Here is a 24,254-nt window from a genome sequence, read left to right as displayed (position 1 = left end):
CAGACGATTAAAGGAAAGAGTCTTAAAAATAGATAGAATAATAATAATAGAATTTTTTTTATTTATTTACCACTGTTCTCTAGAAAGAGCTGAATCATTTGGTCCAAAATGAACTCAGTGACTGTAGTGAATTAATATATATTAATGACAATGATAAGTAAGAAACCTCAGATAATTATAGAAGATTCATTCATTTTTAATAAGCCACCATGTTTGCAGATTTTGGGTTAGTGGTGGATATGAAAACAAAGTGACCCTGAAGTTGTTTTTATTAATGGCTCAAAATATATTATTAACACCAATGCAGCTATTAATTAGGAGCAGGGTTAGGGGCTGTAGTTAACCCTTAAATCCTTACAGTGTTTGCCCTGTTAGAAAGTGGTACAGAAATGATTTATTGTTCCGAGAGAATTGGTCTTGTTATTAACTGGGTAGGTGCCGTTATGCTTTGCAGTACTGAGAGAATGGTTCCTGAAGGAGGCCAAATTATCACTTCAGTAATAAATGAGTCACTGATGTCTCTTTTGTTCAGGGGGCTCCCCAGCGAGAAGAAATGTTGACCCTCCAAGTTAAAAATACCACGTTGCATCTGAATGGTCAAAACCTCCGAGTGGCAGCTAAAAATGGCAGCATTTCAAAAACACCTGGCCTCCATCTGTCAGCGACACATGGGAAGGAGGCAGTGGGTCAGCTTACGGCCTCCCCGCCGGCCCAGGAGGGCACGGCACAGTTGGACTTGTTGTTGCTCAAGTCGTCCAGGCCTGACTCAGAGAGAGAGGCCGAGAATGGACCCGTGAGACGCCCTCTGAAGCTCGCCCCGCTGGAGCTGCCGGAGGAGGTGAGGGAGGCTCAGAGGCAGAAACTTAAGTTTATCCAGCAAGAAGCCAAACCTGCTTCCTGTAAGCTGGATGGACTGAATGTGTCCAAAACAAGGAAGGCGAAGTCCTGTGTGAGGCAGAGGCCGCTAACAGCTGCTGTGTGTCCTTCTGCTTCCACTCAGCCTCCCAAAGCGCAACAGCAAAACAGATCCTCGAGGCCCCAGCTGACCCGCTCCAGCCCCATAGAGCAGAATGGAGACAGGCATCTGGAGGATGTGGTGTGTCGAGGTACCCCAGCTCCTCTGCGCAGCAAACCTGTCCCTCCTTTACTTTCCCCCAGAGTTAAAGCTCAGGCGGCACGTGTCGGACAGGCCACATGCCAGAACCCCGGCGGCCTGCAGCAGGAGACGGGCAGGAGGCGACTGAGGCTGAGGAGAGCACAATGCCTCCAAGAGGATCAGTGCAATTCACACACGTCAACAGGGGGATTATCTGCAGATGAAGGCAAGCTGGCCCAAGGTGTGCGAGGCAAAGGGCAGCAGGCGGAGAGGACGCTGAGAGAGCAGCCGCACTCTGGAAAAGACATCAAGGAGCCTCCTGCGGCCTCCTGGGAGCCGGGCAGCATCAGGAAGAGCCATCAGGTGGTTTGCTGTCAGCAGTCCGAGAGATGCAGCCTGAACCGGCAGCCGGCTGAAGGTGAAGAAAGCAGTGGACATGCACTTGACAGTGTGAAGCCAGGTGCTTCTAACTGGAGATTAAAGAGGAAAAAACCCCTGATCACAAAGCATAACGATGCAGTCCCTCTGGAGCGCCTCCAACTGTGATTGGACTGGAGCTTTCACTTGTGCAGCTCGGGACTTTGCAAAATGTCGTCGTGCTTTGACATGCACTCGTATCATGAGGAGAACCCGTCAGAACCAGCTAATCCATAGTCTAATAAACAGTGATATAAAAGATGCATGAACCAAATCATGTAAACTGAGCATCAGCTGCTTTTTAAACTCCTTCTAACGAGCCCAGATGTGTCAAATCTACTTTCTAATCACACAACAACACAAGCAAATAAAGCAAATTTTAGAAAACTCGTTCGCAGTGTTTCTTTCTATCTATTCATCTTCTTCTTCACAAAATTCTGTAAAGCAAAACAAAAACAACTAATAATTGTTGCTTTAGAGTCATAAATCTGCTGGATAACAGAGACACACGAGGTAAACTACAACTCTTAGATACTGAAACGAAATGATGCACAGAGAAAGTAAAAGAAACAGCTGCTCCTCACGTAGCTCTCCCCCGAGCTTCTCCCTCACTAAGATTACTACTAATAAGAATAATAAGAATAATAAGGTATAAAATAAAGTCATGTGTCTCGAGCTGGGGAAACGTTCCTCAGGTTCCTCTGTTTATTTTAATATCACTTGTTTTGATAACAGATAGAATCGACACATCTTCTTCATCTATGGCTCTGCTCGTGTCTCCTAATAAACACAGTTCAGGACAAAAGGAAATTCGGATTCTCCAGATTTTTGTAATATCACTGCACTGAGCAGATGCATCGAGGCGTCTTTTTTTAGTTTTTGCATTTGTTGCACTTTTATTTCCGTCTGTTCTGCCGAGGTAACATCTGTTTAATACTCACTGCTAATGGACCTAAAAGTGGTTTGTAGTATTTTTTCTTTTCCAAATTAATTTTTAGATTTTTAGATTTTTAGAGTAGATCACTGGTGATATTTTAGTTTGTGGAGTTGAACAAACTGCCGACATTAGACATTAATTCTTTGTTTTGTTGTAAATGTATGAGCCAATCAGTGAAGTGATAAAAGGTTAAAGGCACAAATTAAATCTTTTAAGGCCTTTTTGCTTCCAGGTCTTCAACTTTAGTGTCATAACACTAAACAGAGCTTCACTGGATGAGTTGTTTCATTTAAACAACACAGTCAATGATACTGAGTCGCCACTAACATTAGATGTTTTGGCAACACTTTATTCATTTTAGCATTACAGTAATTAACCCTGTAATAAATGGTTTACAACACAGTATAATGTCATTGTAAGCAGATATAAGTGTTTATTAATGTATTTGTTATTACTTATTACTACTGTGGACACCCAGAAGTGATGGCCGCTGTACAAACAGATAATCAATGATAATGGCATTAAAATACAGCTTCATGGGAGAAGTATTACATGTAATAAATGTGTAAATGTCTGTTCACTGCTTTTCAGTTCTAAATAGGTGGTGAAACGAACCTCTGAAGGAAAACAGCAGCGCAGCAGAGGTGTGTTGTTCGGCACGAAGCCAGACTCACATCAAGTTCATTAATGGTCTGGTGGACTTTCCCTTGTGCTCCCAAAATAGAAAATAAATAAATAAATGAACAGTATTTCATAAAAAAGTATGAACCAGGTCGCTCTAAGTTATGGGCTGTCCCATTTCCAAAAGCTTCTCCCCGGATCAGAGCGTGCACTCATTCAATTAGGCGGAGCAGGCGGAGCACACAGCGAAGCTTCTGGCACAAAACATGAAGAGCTGCACCGCTGTGAGTGTGACACAGTACAAACATGATTTAAGCGGTATGATCGGTAGTTAAATTAAAGGACGTTTACTGATTAACCAGCAATCAATAGACACTGTTGTATGACAATGACCCGACCGTTGGACCTGCTGAATGTCCCATTCTCATCTCTAACTTCAATAATAGAAAAGAAGGAACCAAACCGTTCACTCTCCTCTAATGGATCTATTTTTAGCGTTCCTGCTTTTCTAATTTAAAACATTACTTCCAGCTCTGAGCGGGAGTTTCCTCCTCGAAAAGTAGGAGCAGCCGAGCTCGTGTTTGATGTTCCCACAATGCTCTGCGCTCTGGGAAGATTTATGTGATGCTCAAAGTTCCTTTTGTGAATGATGGCTGGTCTGACCTTTGGTTACTAGCCAGACAGGTAACACTGTGCAATATAACTGATGATGTCACTGTCCGTGTTCTCACGCATCAGTTTTACCTTTGGCACATGAACCGTGCTCCATGCTGCGACTCATACGTGTTTCTGTCTTTATTAAACTTAACTTCACCGAAGAAGACGAATATGTTAAAAGACAGTTCACTCAGCGAGTTCCTACAGAGCCAAGACACAGCCTCTGCTCCTCCTGTGCCACACTTTACTGTTTAGAGGGTTTTCTCTGCGCTGATCCACTATTCCACTGAAAATCTCTCAGAGGATTATTATAAAATATTGCCTCTCTGTAGAATTAGAAAACAGAATCAGAATCTGAAACACTTTAATGATGCCCGCAGGGAAATTGCTTTGTTACGATTGCTCAAGAAAGTGAAAATAAGAACTACCATGAAAACAGTCCTATAAATACACAGAAAGTGCACGGTAGAATGACAATATGGACAATAATGCAGTAGATTAACAGTAGATGAACTGTAATGTGTAAAGTTAAACTGTGGGTCACTAGTAAACTAAAAGTAGTTGACCAGCAGAGGACTGACGGAGATGACCGGACCTGCTGAGTCTCTGGCTGACCGCTGTAACACTGTATACAGCGTGTGCAACAGTGTGCGAGCGTTTTAACAACATCCACCTCTCCGCAACCGCATGCACACAGTCTAGCCCCCCCCCACCAGGTCTGAGCCAACTCTCTGAATCGGTCTGTTGAGTCTGCTGGTGTCGGCCACCCTCAGGCCACTTCCCTCAGCGGACCGGACTACCTGAGGCGACTTCCTGTAGAGAGCCGCAGAGTTCCTGCTGCAAGTGGACACCCAGGTATTTGTCCTCCTTAATTACAAAGTGTCTTTGAAAAGTCTGTAACTTGCTTCTTTCACGGAGGATGGAAACTTTTGTCAGCTTGAAATCACAAAAGTTACAAAGGGCTCCGGAAACAACAACATCCGTAGAAACTTGTCAAACCAAACCTGCGTTTAAAAATACACTTCCCTGCTGTGACGGGACGGAATCGCACTTCAGAAGAGTAATGCCGACTCAAGTGACATCACTTGAGTCAAGTTATCTCACTTCCTCTACAGTCACTAAAGGCTTTATTCAACTTTTTACACACCTGGTAGTAAACCCACACAGATATGTAATATGTGACATGTCCCTAATATGTACATATAAAAATTCGATATGGTTATGTATGTTTTTCTTATTAATTTCTTATTAATTTTAAATGTGTTTTATCTTCCCATTCCAGCAAAGTGGTCTCAGAGTTTTTGGAAGCGCAACTTTAAAACTCACTTTTTCCCTCTCACAGGATGAAAATCCCCACACACAATTAGACTACCTCAAATTCTAATTCTTAAAGTTCTACCTAAGTTTCTAACTTTAAAAAACAAAATTTGCCTAATCTGTTCTGCTGCAACATTCACATACACACGTTAATATTTTGTTTCATATTTTGGACGGCTCGCCTCTCTCTCTCTCTCTGATGTGGGAGGCTGAAAGCTGGCTGTCTGTCAGATGACAGATGGCGTTCTCCAACACCACACGGTGCCCGCAGCCTCTCGCTCACCCTACATGCTGGTCACCTCTTTATCCCTCTCACATAAGGCGACAGACGGTTCCTCAGACTGACACCATCACTCATATCGTGCATCTGCCCCAAATCATCAGCCCACTTCCCTTCCACTCCACACCGAGCCTATACATAGCCTGGCCTGCGCTCGCTGTTTTTTCCTTGGCTACAAAGGCACTGCAAATAGGCCCTGGATGTGATGGCTAACTTGTTTGTTGTCCATGACTTTCAAATATTGACACCGTGCGTTTGCAGTGTTTTGGTGCCTTCGACAGCTGCGCGGCAAAGATTTGGATGGATTTCTTAATGCGGCAAAAAGCATGTGGCGACAGCTGTATTAGCACTTTAAAGAGGAAACTTCTTCCAAGGAGCTGCCAACATGAGACTTGTGATGCAGAACACAGAGAGTCTGCCGGGCAGGAAGTCTGACACGGAGCTGCTGTGTTTCACTGCCGCTTCCTCTCCTGCCGGGAGCATGATGATAAGAACATCAGTGTAAACTGCATGCGAACCCTCTGAGAGTAGATCACATGTAGATCTACAAGTTCACAGACACTACTGAGTTTTCTATCAACAAGGACGGGACAGGAAGTGAAAGAATTGCAGGATGAAATATAAAAACGTGCAACATACTGTGTTTTGTGACTGTGACTGTTTTACAAAATAGATATAAGATAAAATAAAAACTTTAAAGGTCCCATATTTCACATTTTTACAGTGTTTTATTTGAAGTGTTGATCCATGAGAAGATATATTTGTGGTTTTAAGAACCAAAAACAATCTCAGTGTAGTTCTACATCTCTTCTCTCAGGCTTCTCTCTGGAGCTCTAGTAACAACAAGTCGGTGAACCAATCAGAGGAGAGGAGGCTCTGACTGCTTTGTTGTGACATCACAAAGTTACAGAAGTCTGGACAGTTTGTTTTAAGGCTCAGTTTCTGAATACAGGCTGTGTGCATTTCTGTGTGGACTGAGGCTTTGATACTTTCACAGTATTAATATAGAAGCTAGAGCTGATCTATAATCACACAACACATGGATATCTGCCTTTATACAATATGGGACATGTAATCACCTATGAGGATAATGGGATTTAGCAAAAAAAGGAAACAGTAAAGGTTCATGATGCAAGAAAACAAAGTATGACTAAGAGCAACAGAAACTACTGAGTCACCTAAGTAAATGAGTAAAAAGATGTATGAAAAAGGACTTAAAAAATGAAAGATGTGCGGCCTGACATGATTGTAAACTTGTCCAAACAGCTCGACATGAGCGATGCAGATCACAGAGCTTTACTGTAAGTCAGTGCAAGGACAGGCATTTAACACAAAGCTGCGAGCACAAGTGTTCTGTAATCATTTCCCAAAGTTAAATACAGCCTTTCTTCATGAGTGTGTGGCTGGTGGAAGCCAAACGTGGGCCCGGCCCACCACCGGCCCCAGGGCGGCTCCGCTGTGGCTATCACAGTGGCAAAGGCCGGACAGTTGAGGCGGTTGCCAAGAAGCCGTTGCCTTTTCTTTTGAGGGCAACACTTCAGATGGGTGCAGCCGTAAAGCAGGGAGAGGAAAAAAAAAAAAAGGACAAAAATATCCAGAAAGTTGGGTCTATAATTGGCTGCGCCTCTCAGCCTTTTTTTATGTGCGAGCACAGCCCAGCAGAAGCCACCTCGTCCCCCAGTGAAATCCAACACTTTCCCCCCTCGTAGTTCCCTCCTACTCTGTCCACCCATCCACAAGGTTGCTTGGGAGCTCACCTCACCTCACTTTTTTAACAAACACCGTACACTGGATTGTCACCCTGGAATATATAATAATCTCATCGTGACTGCTGGCGCCTGTGGGGGGGAGGTATTTTGGATTATTATCACCTGATAATGATGCTGCCCCGGTGCTGATTCAGGGTGTGAGCGCTGGAGGCAGAGAGAGACTGACACCTCCACTAACGCTGACTGAGTGACAGGACAGGTAAGACAAAAAATTAGCTTCATATAAATCACCCATCCGTCTCTACTCTCTTTTAAAAACTGACTCTAAGATGATTTTTTTCATTCTTTAGCAGGTTTGAATTGTTGTTGTTTTGTTTTTTTGTATCCACATGTTCAGATGCTCTATCAGAGAATAGACCTTTTCTTTTTTTTTTCCTCCTCTTCTTCTTGGGTTGCACATGGGAGAAAAAAAAGAAAAAAGAAAAGAAGCTCTTTCTGTTTTTTACATTGTGGAAATGATAAACGTGGTGCTTCTGTTATAGACATCTACGTTGCAGTCCCAGGTCTGCCATTGAGAGAGGAAGTGGAAACAGGCCTGATGATACAGACCCACACATTGTAAGGAATCTGACTTCAGGTTCAGATGTTGACGGAGGCAAAACAGCTTGTTTTCAGCTTTACCTTGGATACTGTATCTGCTTGTAGAACTGCGGATTAATTCAACACAGCACTGGGGAGACCCATACAATGTATTTAAATGTAATCAGAGATGAAAGGGAGACAAATTACGGTTATGTTAGACTTATACAAAGTTGGGTAAAGAGGATTAGGAGCATGAATACAAATCTTATTCAGCTGCTTTCATAGAGAAGCAGAATTTCTTCCTTTTTTTTTTTTTTCACTGACGTCTTGCTGGGCTGAATTTCTCTGATTTTAAATGCTACACTAATGGAGGTAATTAGAGCGATTCAGCTAGCGTGCTTATTCTGCTCATTAATGGCAGCAGTGAAACCAAGACGGCTAGCAGAAATAGCCCAATGGAGAATCAGATAAGGAAACTGGTATCTGGAGGCCAGAGCACTTTGCTTCACCCACAGTTAATAATGCACTCTCTATTTCACATGCTGTAGAAGCCAAGCCACCGTCAACAGGCTGCTGTTCTTAAACCTGTCTCCCTCCTCAACATTTCCTGAAATTACTTTCCATTTAAATCACTTTCTGTTTCATTTAATACTCTCTCATTTTGCTTTTTTTTTTTCACTTTTTAGGCCCAAATTTCCTCCGTTTGTTGTCATAACAAGTCTGAAATATGCTTTAAAGATGGCAAAATATTTTGCTTTAAAACAGGAGAAACAAGTGTCAATGGAACAACAATCATAACAGTGCGATATATTAATACAGCACAGTACATATCTCCAATTCATTTCATATGATATAAGCTAAAAAGATCGGTGCCACTCTCATATCTGTGCATTAAATATCAGCAGTGCGAAGAAAGTAAAGTGTATTAAACAATCTCGATAGTTAGCTACTGCTACTCGGAACAAGAGCCACTAATGTGACTGAGGCAAGTGTCGCAGACAAGGTTAAGAGATGGTACGGTCCACTTTAGGGGTGACTGAAATTGTGTCACAAGATATTATATGCAATATTTTGTAATATTTGAAATTACAGGTAAGAAGCACATATAAATGTTTCAACCTGCCCCCCAAACTGTTGTTTTTTCCTTTTTTTTTTTGGGGGGGGGGGGTCCAATTCTTAATCAGGGAGGTCAGACCAGCCCTCAATATCAGGCTATAGTCTGGAAACAGGAAGAAACTGTCAGTGTGGTTCTGTCCGAATGCAAAAAAAAATCTGCCTACCAGCACTTACTTACTTCACACAACCGATGTGTTAAAGTGAAAATTTGCAGCTTTACTTGCCGCTGAGTGATTAATGGATGTGGAAAAAAAGCTTCCTCACACTTAAGCATTTTTGGAGCCATAGGGCAAATGCACTGGAGCCGTCCTCCAGCTGAACCAATCGAGAACCTGCTCGTCTGAGGCTGATTTCCTGTTGATACAAATGGGACAAGATAATCAAATTCTGCAAATTCTGATGACTCATCTCAGCTGCTGTGTGTGCGTGTGTGTGCGTGTGTGTGTGTGTGTGTGTGTGTCACGTCATGAACCGTGAAGCTGCAACACCCGGTGTCAGCACAACACTAAAATCGCCTTAAAATCCAGCTCCATTCCTGAAAGCCTGGAGTCACCGCTCGGGGCTGAGAAATAATCTGGCAAATAACTTCCCGCAAAAACGTAATTTGCCATTTCTCCACCTCTTCACTTTGTACATATCAAGTAAACAAGGTGAAATGTGTTAATAGTTCACTTTAGATATCCTTTTTTTTTCGTTGGACAGAGCCAGAGCGACTATTTACACCAGTTTCCAGTCTTTATGCTAAGCTAACCGAACTGTGATCTTGGTCTGGGCGATACTTAATGCTCAGATATGAGAGTTTTCATCTAACTTTCTGCAAAAGAAGGGAATACATTTCTCAACTATTTATACTCAAGTAAAGTACCCCTCTAAATATTTCATTAGGAGCGGATGCTGTTCACCTCTGGGATACAAATACATTAGCAACATAATGCAGTGGAAATATCAGATTGCACAGGAAGGTGGTCAAGGATGGTAAAAGACTTTTCAGGGCATTTTCATTGCTTTACAAGTTGTGCGTAAGTCAGACTTTCCTTAACCTCCCCCTGATGACGCCCCCCCCCCCCCGCCAGTGAGACGCTCATCCAGTCAGTAAGAGCCCGTGTTATGGCTACGGTCAGTCACACATCAGCCCTAATGTCAGGCATCACAACCGCTGGTCTACAGTGCACGCAAGAATAGTTTTGTGTTTATACTGACAGCGCCACCCGGGCAAAACAGCCTCATAAATGAATCCAACAGAGAGAGGCTGATACGCCCTGTGAAACACACTGGTGGATCGGCTCAGCATCTCCAAAGGACAACTATATCTGGTGCAACATCAGCAAACTGTGCTCTCCTGACGTTCTTTAACCGTCTTGTGGGTGGAAATGGTTTGGCAGCAGGTTCCAGCAATCTTTGTTGAGTCCGATTTTCTCTGGATGAAATATTCACTTGATGCTGTTGAGAGATGACAGCTGTATTTCAGACTTTAAATTATCATGTCCTGACAGTGGAGAACATTTCCTGCCAGCTTCCATACCAGAAATTAAAACAGGAGACAATAGAAAATACTGGGCAATGAAGGGGAGGTGAGATAGAGAATTTCTTCTTCTCTGGATCCCAGGGTTTCCTTTTCTTTCACATACATAAAGCGTGTGATGCAATTTTAAATCAGCTTTCTACTATTGCCTTTTCACTGTAAAGATGTGGCAGCAGCCATTGTAGAAAGCCTCCTTTTTTTTTTTTAATAACTATCCCCCTGCACTACAGGAAAGGCTTCATCCACTTTGGTTTCTCAGTTGGAGAGAAATTATCACAAATTGTGTTCATTCGTGGTTCAGTGATGAAAAGGTGCAAGGGACAGTTTTGGCAAGACAGGATTTAGATTCTGAAATGTTTCCTAATTCAGCGGTGCATTTATAAAACTGGCTGCAGTGTCTGCTAGAGTTCATGTGACAGTGAGTTGTTGATGTTTCCACTGACCTTTCCACAGACTGAACAGCTTGATGGTGGTAATAAGCTAAACAAAACAGACCCATATTGAGGCCGAGATGGAATTACGAGTGGGATTTAGGATCACCCTGGTCTTGGTCATCCTGGCCTTGACTCTTTCTGGTGAGAGAGTGGAAGCACAGAGGGCAGGTAAGACCATTAAGACTGAAAACTCTAGACCCCATATTGACTGTATGTGAGAAGTGATTAAATGCTCCTGTATCTGCTTTCTCCAGGGTGTAAAAGTGTCCACTATGACTTGGCGTTTATCCTGGATACCTCATCCAGTGTTGGAAAAGAGAACTTCGAGAAGATCAGACAATGGGTGGCCAACCTGGTGGAGTCTTTCGATGTGGCCGCAGAGAAGACGAGAGTAGCTGTGGTTCGCTACAGTGACAGACCCACCACTGAGTTCAACCTGGGGAAACACAGGACCCTGGAAGATGTGAAGCGAGCTGCCCGTAATATACGCTACCTGGGGGGAAATACAATGACCGGGGACGCCATCAGCTACACCACCAACAACATCTTCACCGAGCAGAACGGAGCAAGGCCCGTCGCCAAAGGCATCCAGAGGGTGGCCATCCTCCTCACAGATGGCCGAAGCCAGGATTATGTTCTGGAGCCCTCTAAGGCAGCTGCCAAAGCCGGCATCAGGATGTTCGCCGTGGGCATCGGGGAGGCGCTGAAGGAGGAGCTGGAGGAAATCGCAGCCGAGCCAAAGAATGCCCACGTCTTCCATGTGACGGACTTTAATGCCATTGACAAAATCAGGGGCCGGCTGAGGAGGAGGCTGTGCGAGAGTAAGTCAGCCATCAGGCTCGGTGCCAACACATCACTCACACTGAATGCCACATGGCCTCTTTTTTTTGAAGCCTCTCTTTTAAAGTCTGCCTGCCTCACCCTGAACGTGCACTTAATCAAATTAGACTCTTATTTTAACCTTTAACCACCGTACGGAGGAAAAGGCCCAAACCACAAAACCCCACCCTAACCACAGAGAGCTGCTGCACATGTACACAGTGCTGTCACGGCCTCTATTCGCCTGAATATGAAGAGTGTGAGGGGGATGATTCAAAAGCTGGCTTGTAAATGACAGTTTTCTAACCAAGACATTTCTGTGGTTCAGCTGTCTTTTTCACTGCAGAGGTGTTTAGCACTGGAAAGCCTGTTTAACCCAAATAGTTTTTCCACCCGTGCGCTGAGAAAGTCCTTCACACTCACACACAGGCGTAGCAAGTAGTTTACACAGCCAGACGAATTAGCAAAAAATAGGCTCAAAAAGTAAAGTAACAGCCTTATGTTGTCCAGTAGCTGTGTGAAGAAGTATCTGCGTGCGAGTGTTTGCATGGAGAAGATGGATGCTTTGCACTCCAGCGCTTGAAATTCCTGCCTAAAATTAGCCAGACGGGAAAGAAAAGGATGCCATAAGTCTTAGCCACAGCAAATACAAAAACGGAAATGACATGATTACACGGTTTTAGTGCAGAGATGAGCATTGACAAACTCTCACTTTAATTTGGCTCTGAATTGTCAGGATATGGCAAAAGTAGAGATTCCACTGGAGAGAGACTCTATAACACCTTCATTCTTTTTTAAGACCGTATCATCTTGCAGAGTGATGCTGGTGCAAGGGCAGACTGGAGATTCATTTTATAGCCTCTGACCTTTGACCTTGCTCTTTGACTTCCAAACTGCCAACCAGTAATGTAGGTTATAAATTGCGAAACATTGTAGAACTAACCAAAGGCTAAATTTACACTGAAAGAGCGTTCCACTATTTTCTTTCTGTAATCTCTAAAATCACCACGAGTGAGTCTCTAAGTATGTCAGTGGTCAGCACAACTGGGCTCCCTGAGCAATGCGAGTTATTTTCACCCCGAAAATTATAGATCTAATGTTTCAAGTGGGTCCAGTGCAGCCGCTCCAGTGTCCATGTTGAATGTTTTCACCTTTTAATCCATAGGTTTAAAAAAAGAGCACTGTTTATTCTGCACTGCAAGGATTCCTTAACGCGTGTGTGGCCTTGCTTAAGAATACCAGCACACACTTGACCTTACATAACCCCAGTGACACCGGACTCTTAACATCAAAGCCCTTGTGTAACACCTAGAGTGTGTTTAAAGGTCCTTTATTTTGCACTTTTCCAGTGTTTTATTTGAAGTTTTGATCCATTAGAAGATTATTTGTGGTTTTAAGAATCAAAAACCATCTGAATGAAGTTTTACATCTCCTCTCTCAGGCTTCTCTCTGGAGCTCTAGTAACAACAGGTCAGTGAACCAGTGAGTCAGTTTCTGAATACAGGCTGTGTGTATTTCCGTGTGGACTGACAATAAATTATATAAATAAATAAAAAATATATCAATCTCTGGTGACAAAAACAAAAGTATGGTGGAAGTTAGATCTGTCATGGTCAAACTTCTGCTGATGAATATGAACCTGTCTGAGAGATTCATTTCCAAATACAGGTTTTACATTGCTTCCATTTTAACTCACAGCCGGATGCCTAAATTATAGTTTTAGGCCCACAAGTGCAGGGAGTTGCTCGGCTATCTAGCATGCTAAGTCTCAGAGCTGTGAAACAACACTGTCTTTAAAAAAAAGAGTGACGCACTTCCATTCATTCACAGAATCGTAATTTTTGGTGGACGTGCTGGTTTTATAAACAATATAAACCAACTATCCCTTCTGAGATCTTTCCGTATCAATTAAAAAAGACTTTAAGACAGAGGGAAAAAAGACTCCCTGAATTTCACTGCTAAACAAACACAAGTCAGACACAAACAAGGACAAAGTGTTTACAGCTGAAATAAAAAATAAACCATGTGAAACTGAAATAAGACCACTTGCAGAATTACTGAAAAGAATGCATACGCTGACAGTTAAATTACCTGCTTGGATTTTCCCATTAGGCATGCTCTGGGCTATGCATGAAACAGAAAAACAAGACATGTCAACGGAGCTGTTCTCATAATGAATGCGGCAAAGGTTAAAAGCCTCTCTGACGTGATGATTTTTATAGCTGTGATTTAAATAAAATTGCAGGGTTTAATAGTAGATGTTTGGCAGATACTTGATCTATTAAGGAAGCTGGAGTGTCTCACTGTGATATCGTGGGCTACAGATAATATTTAGGATTGACAGTGAGGACACAGACACATTGTCGGGCTAATAATAGGTTTAATGAGAAGTTCCTCTTCACAGATTGATTACAAACTGATGACAGGATCCTGATTGGCTGTCATTGCCCGGTACATGATAGAAAAATTAATCTTGCCATGTAAAATAGGTGAGTTGGTTTTATTAGTATTCATCCTGTCAGTTGTAAGGTGAAGCAGATAATACTGATATTCACTGATGAGTCAACATGCAGTCATTTCAACATATACAACAGTCTACAGCATTAGTTGGGACATTATTTTTTGTTGCAGCCCTGCTATTTAATGCAGGTTGATAAGTGGAGTTTATGTATATCTGTCTTTATCTTGTCATTCAGATAGTTTTGGGTTTATTTCCTAGGTTTTTAGGTACTTGCATCTGATATTTAATGCATTTGGCATTTTGTGCATAGGGCTTAAAACAAATTAAGTCTACAGCTATGCAAGCAGCTCTGTGAGACCATACGCACACTGGGCACAGCAGTACTTTCAGCTAAATGCTAATGCTATTGTCAGCAATGTAATCAGTGCTTGAAGTGGGCCTGGGTTACCGCACAGGTACACAGTACCGGCACTTCTTTATGTTACTCCACCGTTACTTTTTTTTTTGCGTACTGGCACTTCTCACTAGCTGCCGGTACTCTTAATTCAAATTCTGGCCGATTTGTATTGACCCCAGTGTTTGTTTTTGTAAAAAACGGGCCGGGAGATCTGACAGTAAACTCAACAAACCTGTGTCGCATTGTCCCGCCCACAGCTCCATCTGATTGGTTATACGTCACGAGTAATAGCCTATCACGCTGAAGGCTGCTGAGTAATACTCCGGTTAATAAACGGGGCTGTGTTTCAAAGGGAAGACAGCAGACATCATGAAGTTGTAAGTAGGAGGTAAGACAGGAGACATCATGAAGTAAGCAGTAAGAAGAAGAAGTAATAAACATCACAATCCTTTACACTGAAGTTACAACAACGCCAAACTCTGATGAACAAGTTCATCTGTTGATCCAAGACATGCCGAGCAAGAGAGAGAGAAGCTAGCGCTAACTGCTAAGCTAAAGTAACTAGCGGATCTGAACAGCATGTAAACAACTGCTGAATTTGGGAAAGTCGCTAAAGGGAGCAGAGGGCTCTAGGTGCCGGAGCAGAACTGGTGTAAGTTTAAATGTACATCTGGTAGTTAGTCAGAGGAAGAAAACAGAAACATTAACTGCGTTCAGACACAACAGCAGTAAACTACCAGTAACAGAAACTCCAGAGCCTGGAGATGAGCCACTACACTGACGTCAGCACGTCAGAACGTCAACGGTCACTAACTACTGTTACTGAAAAGACATTTTACTACAGTAGAAGTAAAACCACTGTGTAAAAATGTACTCATTTAAAAGCACAATGTAAGTTGGTTAAACTGTCTCTGAGTAAACCTGTTCCATTTCGAATGGGAGGGGTAAAACATGTTATATGGGGATAATAATAACATATGGTAAAACTATTAAATTAAAGAGCATCTTTAGGCTGCCAGGTGTATCAGTTCAGCACTGAAATCAACCACTAAATTCCAGTCAGGCACTTTGAAGGATGTACATACAACTGATAATTACTAATATATACTCAGTTGTCATTTATTAGGATCTTGTAGCTAAACTGATGCAGTCCAAATACAACAGTCCTGTAGCAAAACCTGCTGCATGAAGGTTATGATTAGTTTTTGTTAAAATCGTTTTAGACAGTTGTTGATTCAACTGTCAGGAGCTGTATTGTATTATACAGAGAGGTGTGAGAGAGAGAGAGAGAAGCAACGGCTAAAGTAAGCAGCAAATCTGAATGGCATGTAAACAACTGCTGAATTAGTGAAAGTAGCTAAAAGGAGCAGAGGGCTCTGAGTGCTTGAGCTGAACTAGTGTAAGTTTAAATATATGGCAGGTCACTGTGTGAGCAACTCTGTGAGGATGTACTTGGGCGCACTTCTGCTTTGAGCTAAATGTGAGAATGCTAACATACTCACAGTGACCATGTTAGGATGCGGATATTTGCTGGTAAGCACTAAACATAAAGTACATCTGAAGTACAAATTAAAAATCTGATGTCACAATTGCTAGACTAGATGAATAGTTATGGGATCATGAAAGTTATTATAATTCCTCCTGTCTGTCATGACCTGGATGTCTCTGCTCCAAATTACATGGCAAGTCACCCAATGGTTGTTGAGATATTTCAGTCTGGACCAAATTAGTGGATTCACTGACTGACCAACATTGCCAGCCCTAGACCCACACCAGGAGCCAGTCTAAAAATTCAACAGAACTTAGTCTTTCCAGAAACAGCATCTCTGTTACTCCAGAAAAATCCACAGACCCACCATGAATAGTTTCCATAGAAAGTCCTGTATATCACTGCTGGAGGACATTCATGTACGTTTTCAGTGCTGTGAGAGCCATAAACTAACCACCTCCAAGGTTGAATGGATGTCAATCACATCTCTAAGCCAATGTTTACACATATTAAACAGAGCAGGATACATATCTGCATTCTGCACCAGTGAAGCTGGCATCTTGACGCAAATAGAAAACACCCCTCCTGCCAATAAAAACTCAACCTGATGGTGTTGCCTTTCTCACTGTCATCGGCATCACTGAAATATGCGTGAGTGGAAATATAAAACTGTTACTGCTCTTGGGCCTGTGGATGTGCCCCCTGTACTAGCACAGCCGCCCGACCTCTCACCCACACACTTCACTCCACAGACGTCAGACAGGAGCGATGGAGGGCAGTCTGTCTGGGCTGGTGCTCTTCAGATCACATATCAGTCCCGAGACTGTTTCAATGAGATCACCACATCCTGAAACAATCTAACACTTCACACCTTAATGTCTGACCCCTCATAAAGTTTCAGAATGACTGCTTTTATAAATGAAACAACAAACCGGTCAGATTTCCAGCAGGAATACAGAAGGTTACCAGTAGAGGTGTTTGAACAGTTCTCTACCTTTTGTTCCTATGAGAGGATCATATTTTGACTTAAAATGTGCCAAACTGAACTACTGTCCTTTCTCCTCAGATGTCCTGTGTCCAAACATGAAGGTTCAACCTGATCGCTTTAAGCCCAGCAGCACCAGTTATGGTCTTGAAGAGGTTCCAGGTATGTGCAAAACTGCAGCTTTCCTAACAGCAACATGCAGCACTGGCTACACTTGACAACCACAAAGTCAACTCTTTATTTTGCAAAGCATTTCCTACACTCCCACATTTAGCCTTTTCACATGAAGAGAAAAAAAAGAGTTTTTTTTTTTTACTTGTTTATATACAGAGTTTTCACCTACAATTTTCCTCCATTTCCATCCGATTGGAAACTGAATTGGTTTTATTCATGACTTGGGAAAGTGCTTTTTTCTGGCACATTTATTTTCTGTATTGTTTTATGCTGCCAACATTAAAAACTCAATATAGTTGCAAAAACAAAACGCTGTCAAATTTGAATTTACCAATTTTACCCACTTGACATGACAGCAAAACATTTTGGGGACCAAGTTAGTGTGCTTTAGAAATGTAGATGTATTTTGCCTACAGTTCAAGGCCAGCCATTGACTTTCATCCTTTTCCATTTGATATGAAACACAAACTTGCTTCAGTCATGTAATCCATCTCACTGAATATCAAGTTACTTTCATCTTTGTTGCAACAACATGCATTCAAACATGTTTAGCAAAATATAAAGTTTGCATTTATTTGAGATTATTGACACCACTAACGTTTATAAAGTATTATGAAGTTACTGCTACTTAGCTTAGCATAAAGGCTGCTAACCTCTTTCAAAGGATCTCTCCAAAGGAAACTAAATCCTCCATACAGCACAAATATACCCTTGACAAAAATGAATGAACAAGTTGTGGCTCCACAAGCTTTTTTTTACCTTTACCTTGAAAGCTAGCTGTTTTATCTCTGTGTTTATGCTACATTAAACTAACTGGCTGCTGGTGATAGCTTCATATTGACTCTTCTACTGTAACTCTCAGCAAGAAAGCAAATAACTGTATTTCTCAAAATGTCAAACTCTAAATGCAGCTGTGATTTTCAAGCTTGAGAATTAAACTAGTCTTTTACCATGTCAAGCGAATCAGTAGCCCTCCATCGTTTCATGCTTTTATTTCATACATTCCAAGCTGCTGCGTTTAAAGTTTTCTCAGAAGTCTTGAGTAGCGTTTATCCAGAAAGGTCGGATGTTGTTACAAGAGTGTCTTTTGGGGGATGTGAGTTCCTGTCTGTGTCTCCCACCCACATCCATCACACTAAGAGAAAAAACAGATGCACAGACGTGACTGTTTGGACTCCTGATACGTCGAACTTCATGGAGAGAGAGAGATGTCAGAGTGGTGGAAGTCGTGTTTTTGAAATGTCGACTCTTCACACATTTGGCTGGCACAGCTGACGTCTGACAATGTTTGAACAAGGGGTCAGTGGATGAGGCTTTTTTTCAGGACAAATTTTGCCATGAAGATGCTGAGAGAGATTTTGTACAGTGTGTATTTTTTTAATACACACTATTCGTCACAATTTTGTGTAAAAGGAAAAATCCAAGCTGCTGGCATTAGTGGGCTTGAAGTGCACCACACCATACAGTACATTGGCCACACGGCAGGATGTATCCTGGACAGGTTGTCAGTCTATGACATAGCTAACATGTGGACGAACAAACACACTCCTATGGTTCATTTAGAGTTTCCCCTTCATCTAACCTGCCTGTCTTTGGACTGTGGGAGGAAACCAGAGAAGCTGGAGGAAACCCATGCAGACATAACATGTAAACTCCAACCCCCCACCCCCCCACAGTCCAAAGACATGTAGGTTAGGTTAATGGGCGAGTTTGCTTGTCAATATATGTCAGCCCTGTGATAGACTGGCAACCCATCCAGGGTGTACCACGCCTCTCGCCCCAATGTCAACAACCCTTAAAGGATAAGTGGTATAGCTTTTGGATGGATGGATGTTCCCTCAAGTTAGAGTGACTTTCTGTCAAAGTGAAAAGAAAAAACAGCCAATCAGCAGTGATTTGGCAGCAGAGAGTAGAGGAGTGTCTGCTTCTGATTAGAGACGACAGCATCACTTCCCTCTGTCCAGACACATTAGCCCATCACTGCCACTGGGCGAGCGCTAAATACGCTTCTCTTCTAAACCACGTAGGAATTACAAGAAACTTCAGATAAATCACTGAATCTCACTGATGTTTTCTTAAGCAGATGTACCACTTTGTCAGATGTTGTAAGCACTCTAACTGGAATAAACTCTTTGGGTTGTGCTTTGTTTGTCTTTCTGAGTTAGAGCCTCCTATCCAGGTCTTGTTCTGCTGGAAAATTATATGAGAATTTTTTTTCCCTTTTAGCCAGTAGCTAGGTTATTGTGGAATACACCATAAATATACTGTGGACTACACTGATTTATATTTCTTTTACATTTGGCCACCGGCACCACAAATGAAATGGTGTTCCCTGAGAGCTACTGGTCACTATAATCATTTTAAATCTTTAGTTACTGTCGTGATGTAAGGTTACCAATTTAGAAATGGATTTCTATATCGTAATGGTTCCCACAGTGCGGTCCAAGGAGCACCAGAGTCCATAAGGAGAATTTAGTTTTTCTTTTTGGATGTTGGCACAGCGAGAGAAAGTGTAAGGATGAATATTGATTTTTCTCAACCTATAGCACAGACGGTTGTGTCATACTCAGATCTACTGTGAGAGCCCAAACCTCCATTGGGCAAAATGTTATCAAACAGCGGTCTGAGGTCTGAAGCTCCCTGACATGACAAAGATGTCCGGGGTTTTCCCGACTGCACTAAGTCTATAACTGTGACCGAGCTTCAAGACGTACATTGTCAAAGTTGCGGCTGAGCACATAAAGATTTTCTCTACATGCAGCGATGCTCTAGATAAACAGCACTTATCGTCACGACAACAGCAGCTCCTGTAGGCTCCCGCTTATAATTACACTACAAACGTGTCTCTGCGCCGATGCAGAGAGATTGTAATTCTCCGTGAGAAATGTCAGGAGTATTTGCTGCTGATTATGATTTGACAGCCGAGAGACCTGTGGTTTGAGTCGGACTTGTATTTATCATGGGTTGTATAGTCTGACCCCTCAGGCTAGTGAGCGCACACAAGAGGCTGCGGAGTGTCTTTGTGGCTCTGCGCTCGCTATCTACCGCACGGATGTTGCCATCTGCTCTCTGATCAAAAGAATGCTGTGTGTGTACGTGTTTGCCTTTTCCCCCAGTCACTGAACTCATCTGGCTTTTTCCCGCAGATCACCCCATTGGTCGTTTTTGGCTGTCCAAAATAACTTTTTTTTCGGTTGATTATACACTATCCGCTGCCAGTCCAAATTACAGCTCTGTGCTCAGATGGTCCTCGTGCAGCCACAGAAACGGCGCGGTGAGCAAATGTGCACAATACAAGCATAGTGACAGAGAGCGCCGAGGCCGGCAGATAACTCACAGCTGCAGGGCTTCCTCGAGCAACCCAGCCCAGTAGCCAGACTCACAACCAGCGAAACATGACTTTTGTACAGCGTCACCAGTGCTCAAAAGATAGGGCGGAAGCATTAGATAACCTTGACATTTTCTAGTGCTAAATTGTTATCACTGTTAATTGGATAAATTCTAAACCAAATATTTTTCAGATTTCTATCAAGAACCTTTTTTTTTTTTTTCAATTAGCTTTAGATGCTGTGTTTTTGAAAGTGTGAGTCCTTCGGGTTTAAACATGCAAAAACTATCATTAGAGAATAGTTCTGTAGAGCTTTAATCGGCCACTTTCAGATAAGCAAGTTATCCTGATTGAGACTAAAGTCTTTAATGTCTTGGCACAAAGTAAGCACGTGGCAATGTTAAAAAAAAAAACCATGTTGTTAACATATGAAAAAAAGGTGCAGGCCACAAAAATTGACAGGCAAACTTCAGCATTAATCTCTAATTCTCTGTCCTAGTAAATCTAAATTTGCTTCATCCAAAGTCAGTTTGTGTGTGAAGCTTAAAGTATCAAGATCAAACATATAAATTATATAAATCGCAGCATCACACAAACAACAAAAAATTGAGACCCAAAGACAAACTGATCTTTCTGTGTATAGGTCACACTCAGAAGAGACAGCACCATCTACTGATCAGTGGAGGTAACTGTCAATAAATGGCATCCAAAATGAATGAAAGTCTATGAGACTGAAAAGGTCTTCTTCATGAGTTTAAATAGTCTCCTCTGCACCCAGTAATCTGTAATCCCTCCGTGCATCTGAGACACTTGGTGGCCTTTACTGACAGATGAAAATTTCTGATCCCCTCAGTTATTCAGTCTGTTATGACTGCGCTTGTTTTTAATGTTATTTTTTACTCTGTTGCTCAAGGGCAGCCTGTGTGTCTTACCACCTGTTTCCTGGCTATTTCTAATGACATCCACTGAGCTTCTACCAGACTCTCACGTTACCACCTTAATGTTCTGGTTTCCTCTTTTAAAGATTAGTGCGGCGGTCTTAATGTTCCCACCGGAAACCCTACATTACATAGATTTAGCTGCATTACTGAGGCCTTTGCAGGAATATGTCGAGGCTGTGCTCATCGTGTTGACTCACTAATGGCACAGTCAGCTTTGAGAAGAGCTCAATCCACACAACATAACCACTAGCTTTCAGTGAGATCTGCTGGACAAACTGGCAGCATCAGTGCTGCACGAGCTCTCATCCTGCTGGCATTGCCATAGCTACAGCACATGTTTGTTGTACAAGGGAGTGTCCTTTCTGAACCACCTAAATATGGTCTGTGGTCACACCACTTCAAATCACACACTGCAGGGTAATGTACACACACGTGCACACACCCTCAGACTCACACGAGGACCTTACGAGCAATGGCAACTCGTTTTTTTTTCCTCTGGTTGAAAATCTAACAGATGCTGAATAGCCGTCAAATGGCTCTGTTTTCCAGTTATTCAGTAATAGTAATTGTGACTTGAATCTCTCTCCAAAAAGCCACAAATGCAGTGGCTGCAGGGTGTGGCGGGACTGACCTAATTAAACCTCGGTATACCCCGAGAAATCTGACAAAACCATAAGTCAGCCTCACGACTCAAGAGCCTGGTGTGCTTATTTATGTGTGTGTGATACTGTCTTGAGTCCAACTAGGCTATTTTACTGTGCCGCTGCAGGGTTCGACCTGATGGACTACTTCAATGTGAGAGATATTCTGGGAACCAAAGTTGATGAGGGCCAGAGTTCTTATGTTCGCCTTGGCACCATGCCCATTGTACAGCAAACAGAGTAAGTGACCATCCGGGTATACTGCAAACAATACACTACACATTTGCTTCTAAATACCTGTAAGTATGTGACATTTGGCATGGTTGGGGTAATCTGAAAATATTTGCTGACCCCACCACCTAATATGTGTTTACACCCTGTCGCACGCAAATTCCCATCAAGTTCAGTTTACAAATAATTAACTGAACTTATGATTTGTGTGTGGCAATTAACTTGATTTAACTTGCTCTGATCTGATACAAAACTGCTTTTTTTTTTAGGAATATGTATGAAAAAAGCAAAATATATAATATAAATTTAGATTGTGACTCAGGGCGCCTTTAAAATACAAGAAGTTGTGGATAATGCTGGTGCCAACTTAGTTGCGATTGTACTTCAATGGTGCAAATTCCTTAACAAATTTCTAATCTATTAAAATTACCAAAAGTTTATTGACATGCTGGGAAATGTAATTGTACATTTAAAAAAAACAAGTGTATGTCATGTTTTATCGAGATGATAAATTGAATTAAATTCACCCACAATTTACAAAATGTCAAACAGATTTATTATTACCTCCTCTTGAGTCTTAAATACAATATTCAAAACTTTGTTTCAGTCAGAATAGTGCAGTGTTTCTCTGCTAAGGAAAGCAGGAACTGCAGCTATAAACAAAGTGGTAGTTAAGTGAAACATAGACATTGTGTTTGATTTTGGGGTTTGTACATTAATATCTAAACTGTTACAGGGTGAGTGTTTATCAGACATTGCATGCAGAGTAAAATAAGCCGCAGTTTATTCTAGCAATAACGCTTTGCTTTCATTTCACAGAGACGTGTTTCCTCAAGGGCTGCCGGATGAATACGCCTTTGTGACGACATTCAAATTCAGGAAAACCTCAAGGCGTGAAGATTGGTACCTCTGGCAGGTTTTTGACAAATATGGAATCCCACAGGTGGGTGAGACAAATGTAAATAGTAATAAATGTGATGATGTGTTATGTGTCTGGATTTGACCAATTACAAGATCAACAAATGGGGCCCAGCACACGGACTATTCAGATTCTCTTTAAATTGTTAGGTTTTAAACATGGAAATAGTGTATTTATGCCTGTCAAACCAGATCAATTTAAATCCAAACGCCTCATAATAACTTCATAACTGAAACTCATATTTTAATACTGTAAGTAATTCTTTAACTTAAAGCAGGACTAACTTATGTTCTACAACTGTTATATGTCCCCCAAACGTTAAATTAACAAGCACAGATTTGAATAATCTACCTCCAAAGAAAACCACGTTTAAATTCTGCTTTTTCTGTGTCTGGACTTGAACTTCGCTGCATGTGTTCGGCTCCTATCGTTAATATTACCCTGCCTCTGATTTGTTAGGTGTCCATCCGTCTGGACGGTGAGAACAAGGCGGTGGAATACAACGCTGTCGGGCTGACAAAGGACGCTGTCAGAGCTGTGTTCAAGAACTCCGAGGTTGACAACCTGTTTGACCGCAACTGGCACAAGATTGCCCTCAGCGTGGAGGCCAAGGCTGTGTCTCTGTACCTGGACTGCAAACACATCCAGACTCTTCCCATTGAAGACAGGGAGGACATTGATATCCAAGGGAAGACAGTGATTGGGAAGAGGCTGTATGACAGTGTGCCAATTGATGTGAGTCTTCAGCTGCATGTGTTGTAGTTTCCCCTATACAGCCCACTCTGGAGATATTGTATTGTGCTGTTTTCTTGCTGTTGACCTGTTCATCATTTGTCCGTGTCCGTGCAGTTTGACCTCCAAAGGATGATGATTTACTGCGATTCCAAGCATGCAGAGCTGGAAACCTGCTGTGATCTACCCAATGGACCTGTGAGTATTATCAGCCATAGACCTACTGTTTGTTCCCTTGTCAAACCATGGATTTTTAGAAGTTTTAAAGCATTAAAGATTAGGATGTCTACAAATATAGAAATGTATTGTAATTATGTAGATCACAAAAGAGAGATGTAAGAAAAAAAACTGGCTCCCTTTCAAGTAAAAGTCATAGTCACATGAGTAGATTTATTGCTAATTGCAGGTTACTGTCACTCAGTAAACTGTCTTCTCCTTATCCTTTAAGC

At 42.1% G+C, this 24,254-nt stretch overlaps 2 protein-coding genes across 4 annotated transcripts in view; both read left to right on the top strand.

Moving 5' to 3' along the window:
• Nucleotides 1–1,897, top strand: part of LOC111654547 (uncharacterized) — a 2,940-nt gene extending 1,043 nt beyond the window's left edge. The window contains exon 2 of the mRNA XM_023405609.1: nt 533–1,897. Coding sequence (XP_023261377.1) covers nt 533–1,642 — 1,110 coding nt within the window. The 3' untranslated portion in view covers nt 1,643–1,897. The remainder of the gene's footprint in view (nt 1–532) is intronic.
• Nucleotides 1,898–7,020: 5,123 nt separating this feature from the next.
• col22a1 (collagen, type XXII, alpha 1) overlaps nt 7,021–24,254 on the top strand; it is a 56,895-nt gene continuing 39,661 nt past the window's right edge. Inside the window, exons 1-9 of one of the 3 annotated variants that reach the window (XM_023405603.2) lie at nt 7,021–7,293; nt 7,577–7,652; nt 10,708–10,856; nt 10,943–11,509; nt 16,921–17,001; nt 22,052–22,163; nt 22,974–23,097; nt 23,533–23,808; nt 23,923–24,003. In XM_023405603.2, the coding sequence (XP_023261371.1) occupies nt 10,766–10,856; nt 10,943–11,509; nt 16,921–17,001; nt 22,052–22,163; nt 22,974–23,097; nt 23,533–23,808; nt 23,923–24,003 (1,332 nt within the window). In that variant the 5' untranslated portion in view covers nt 7,021–7,293; nt 7,577–7,652; nt 10,708–10,765. The remainder of the gene's footprint in view (nt 7,294–7,576; nt 7,653–10,707; nt 10,857–10,942; nt 11,510–16,920; nt 17,002–22,051; nt 22,164–22,973; nt 23,098–23,532; nt 23,809–23,922; nt 24,004–24,254) is intronic. The other 2 variants (XM_087173776.1, XM_087173775.1) reach the window with 2 other exon arrangements.

This window comes from Seriola lalandi, unplaced genomic scaffold (genome assembly GCF_002814215.2).
Source record: "Seriola lalandi dorsalis isolate HSWRI2012SDOR001 ecotype SW California unplaced genomic scaffold, Sedor1 jcf7180002054280, whole genome shotgun sequence".
Lineage (NCBI taxonomy): Eukaryota > Metazoa > Chordata > Actinopteri > Carangiformes > Carangidae > Seriola > Seriola lalandi.
Note: the sequence above shows the minus strand (reverse complement) of the source record. Positions and strands in the feature narration are given on the sequence as shown.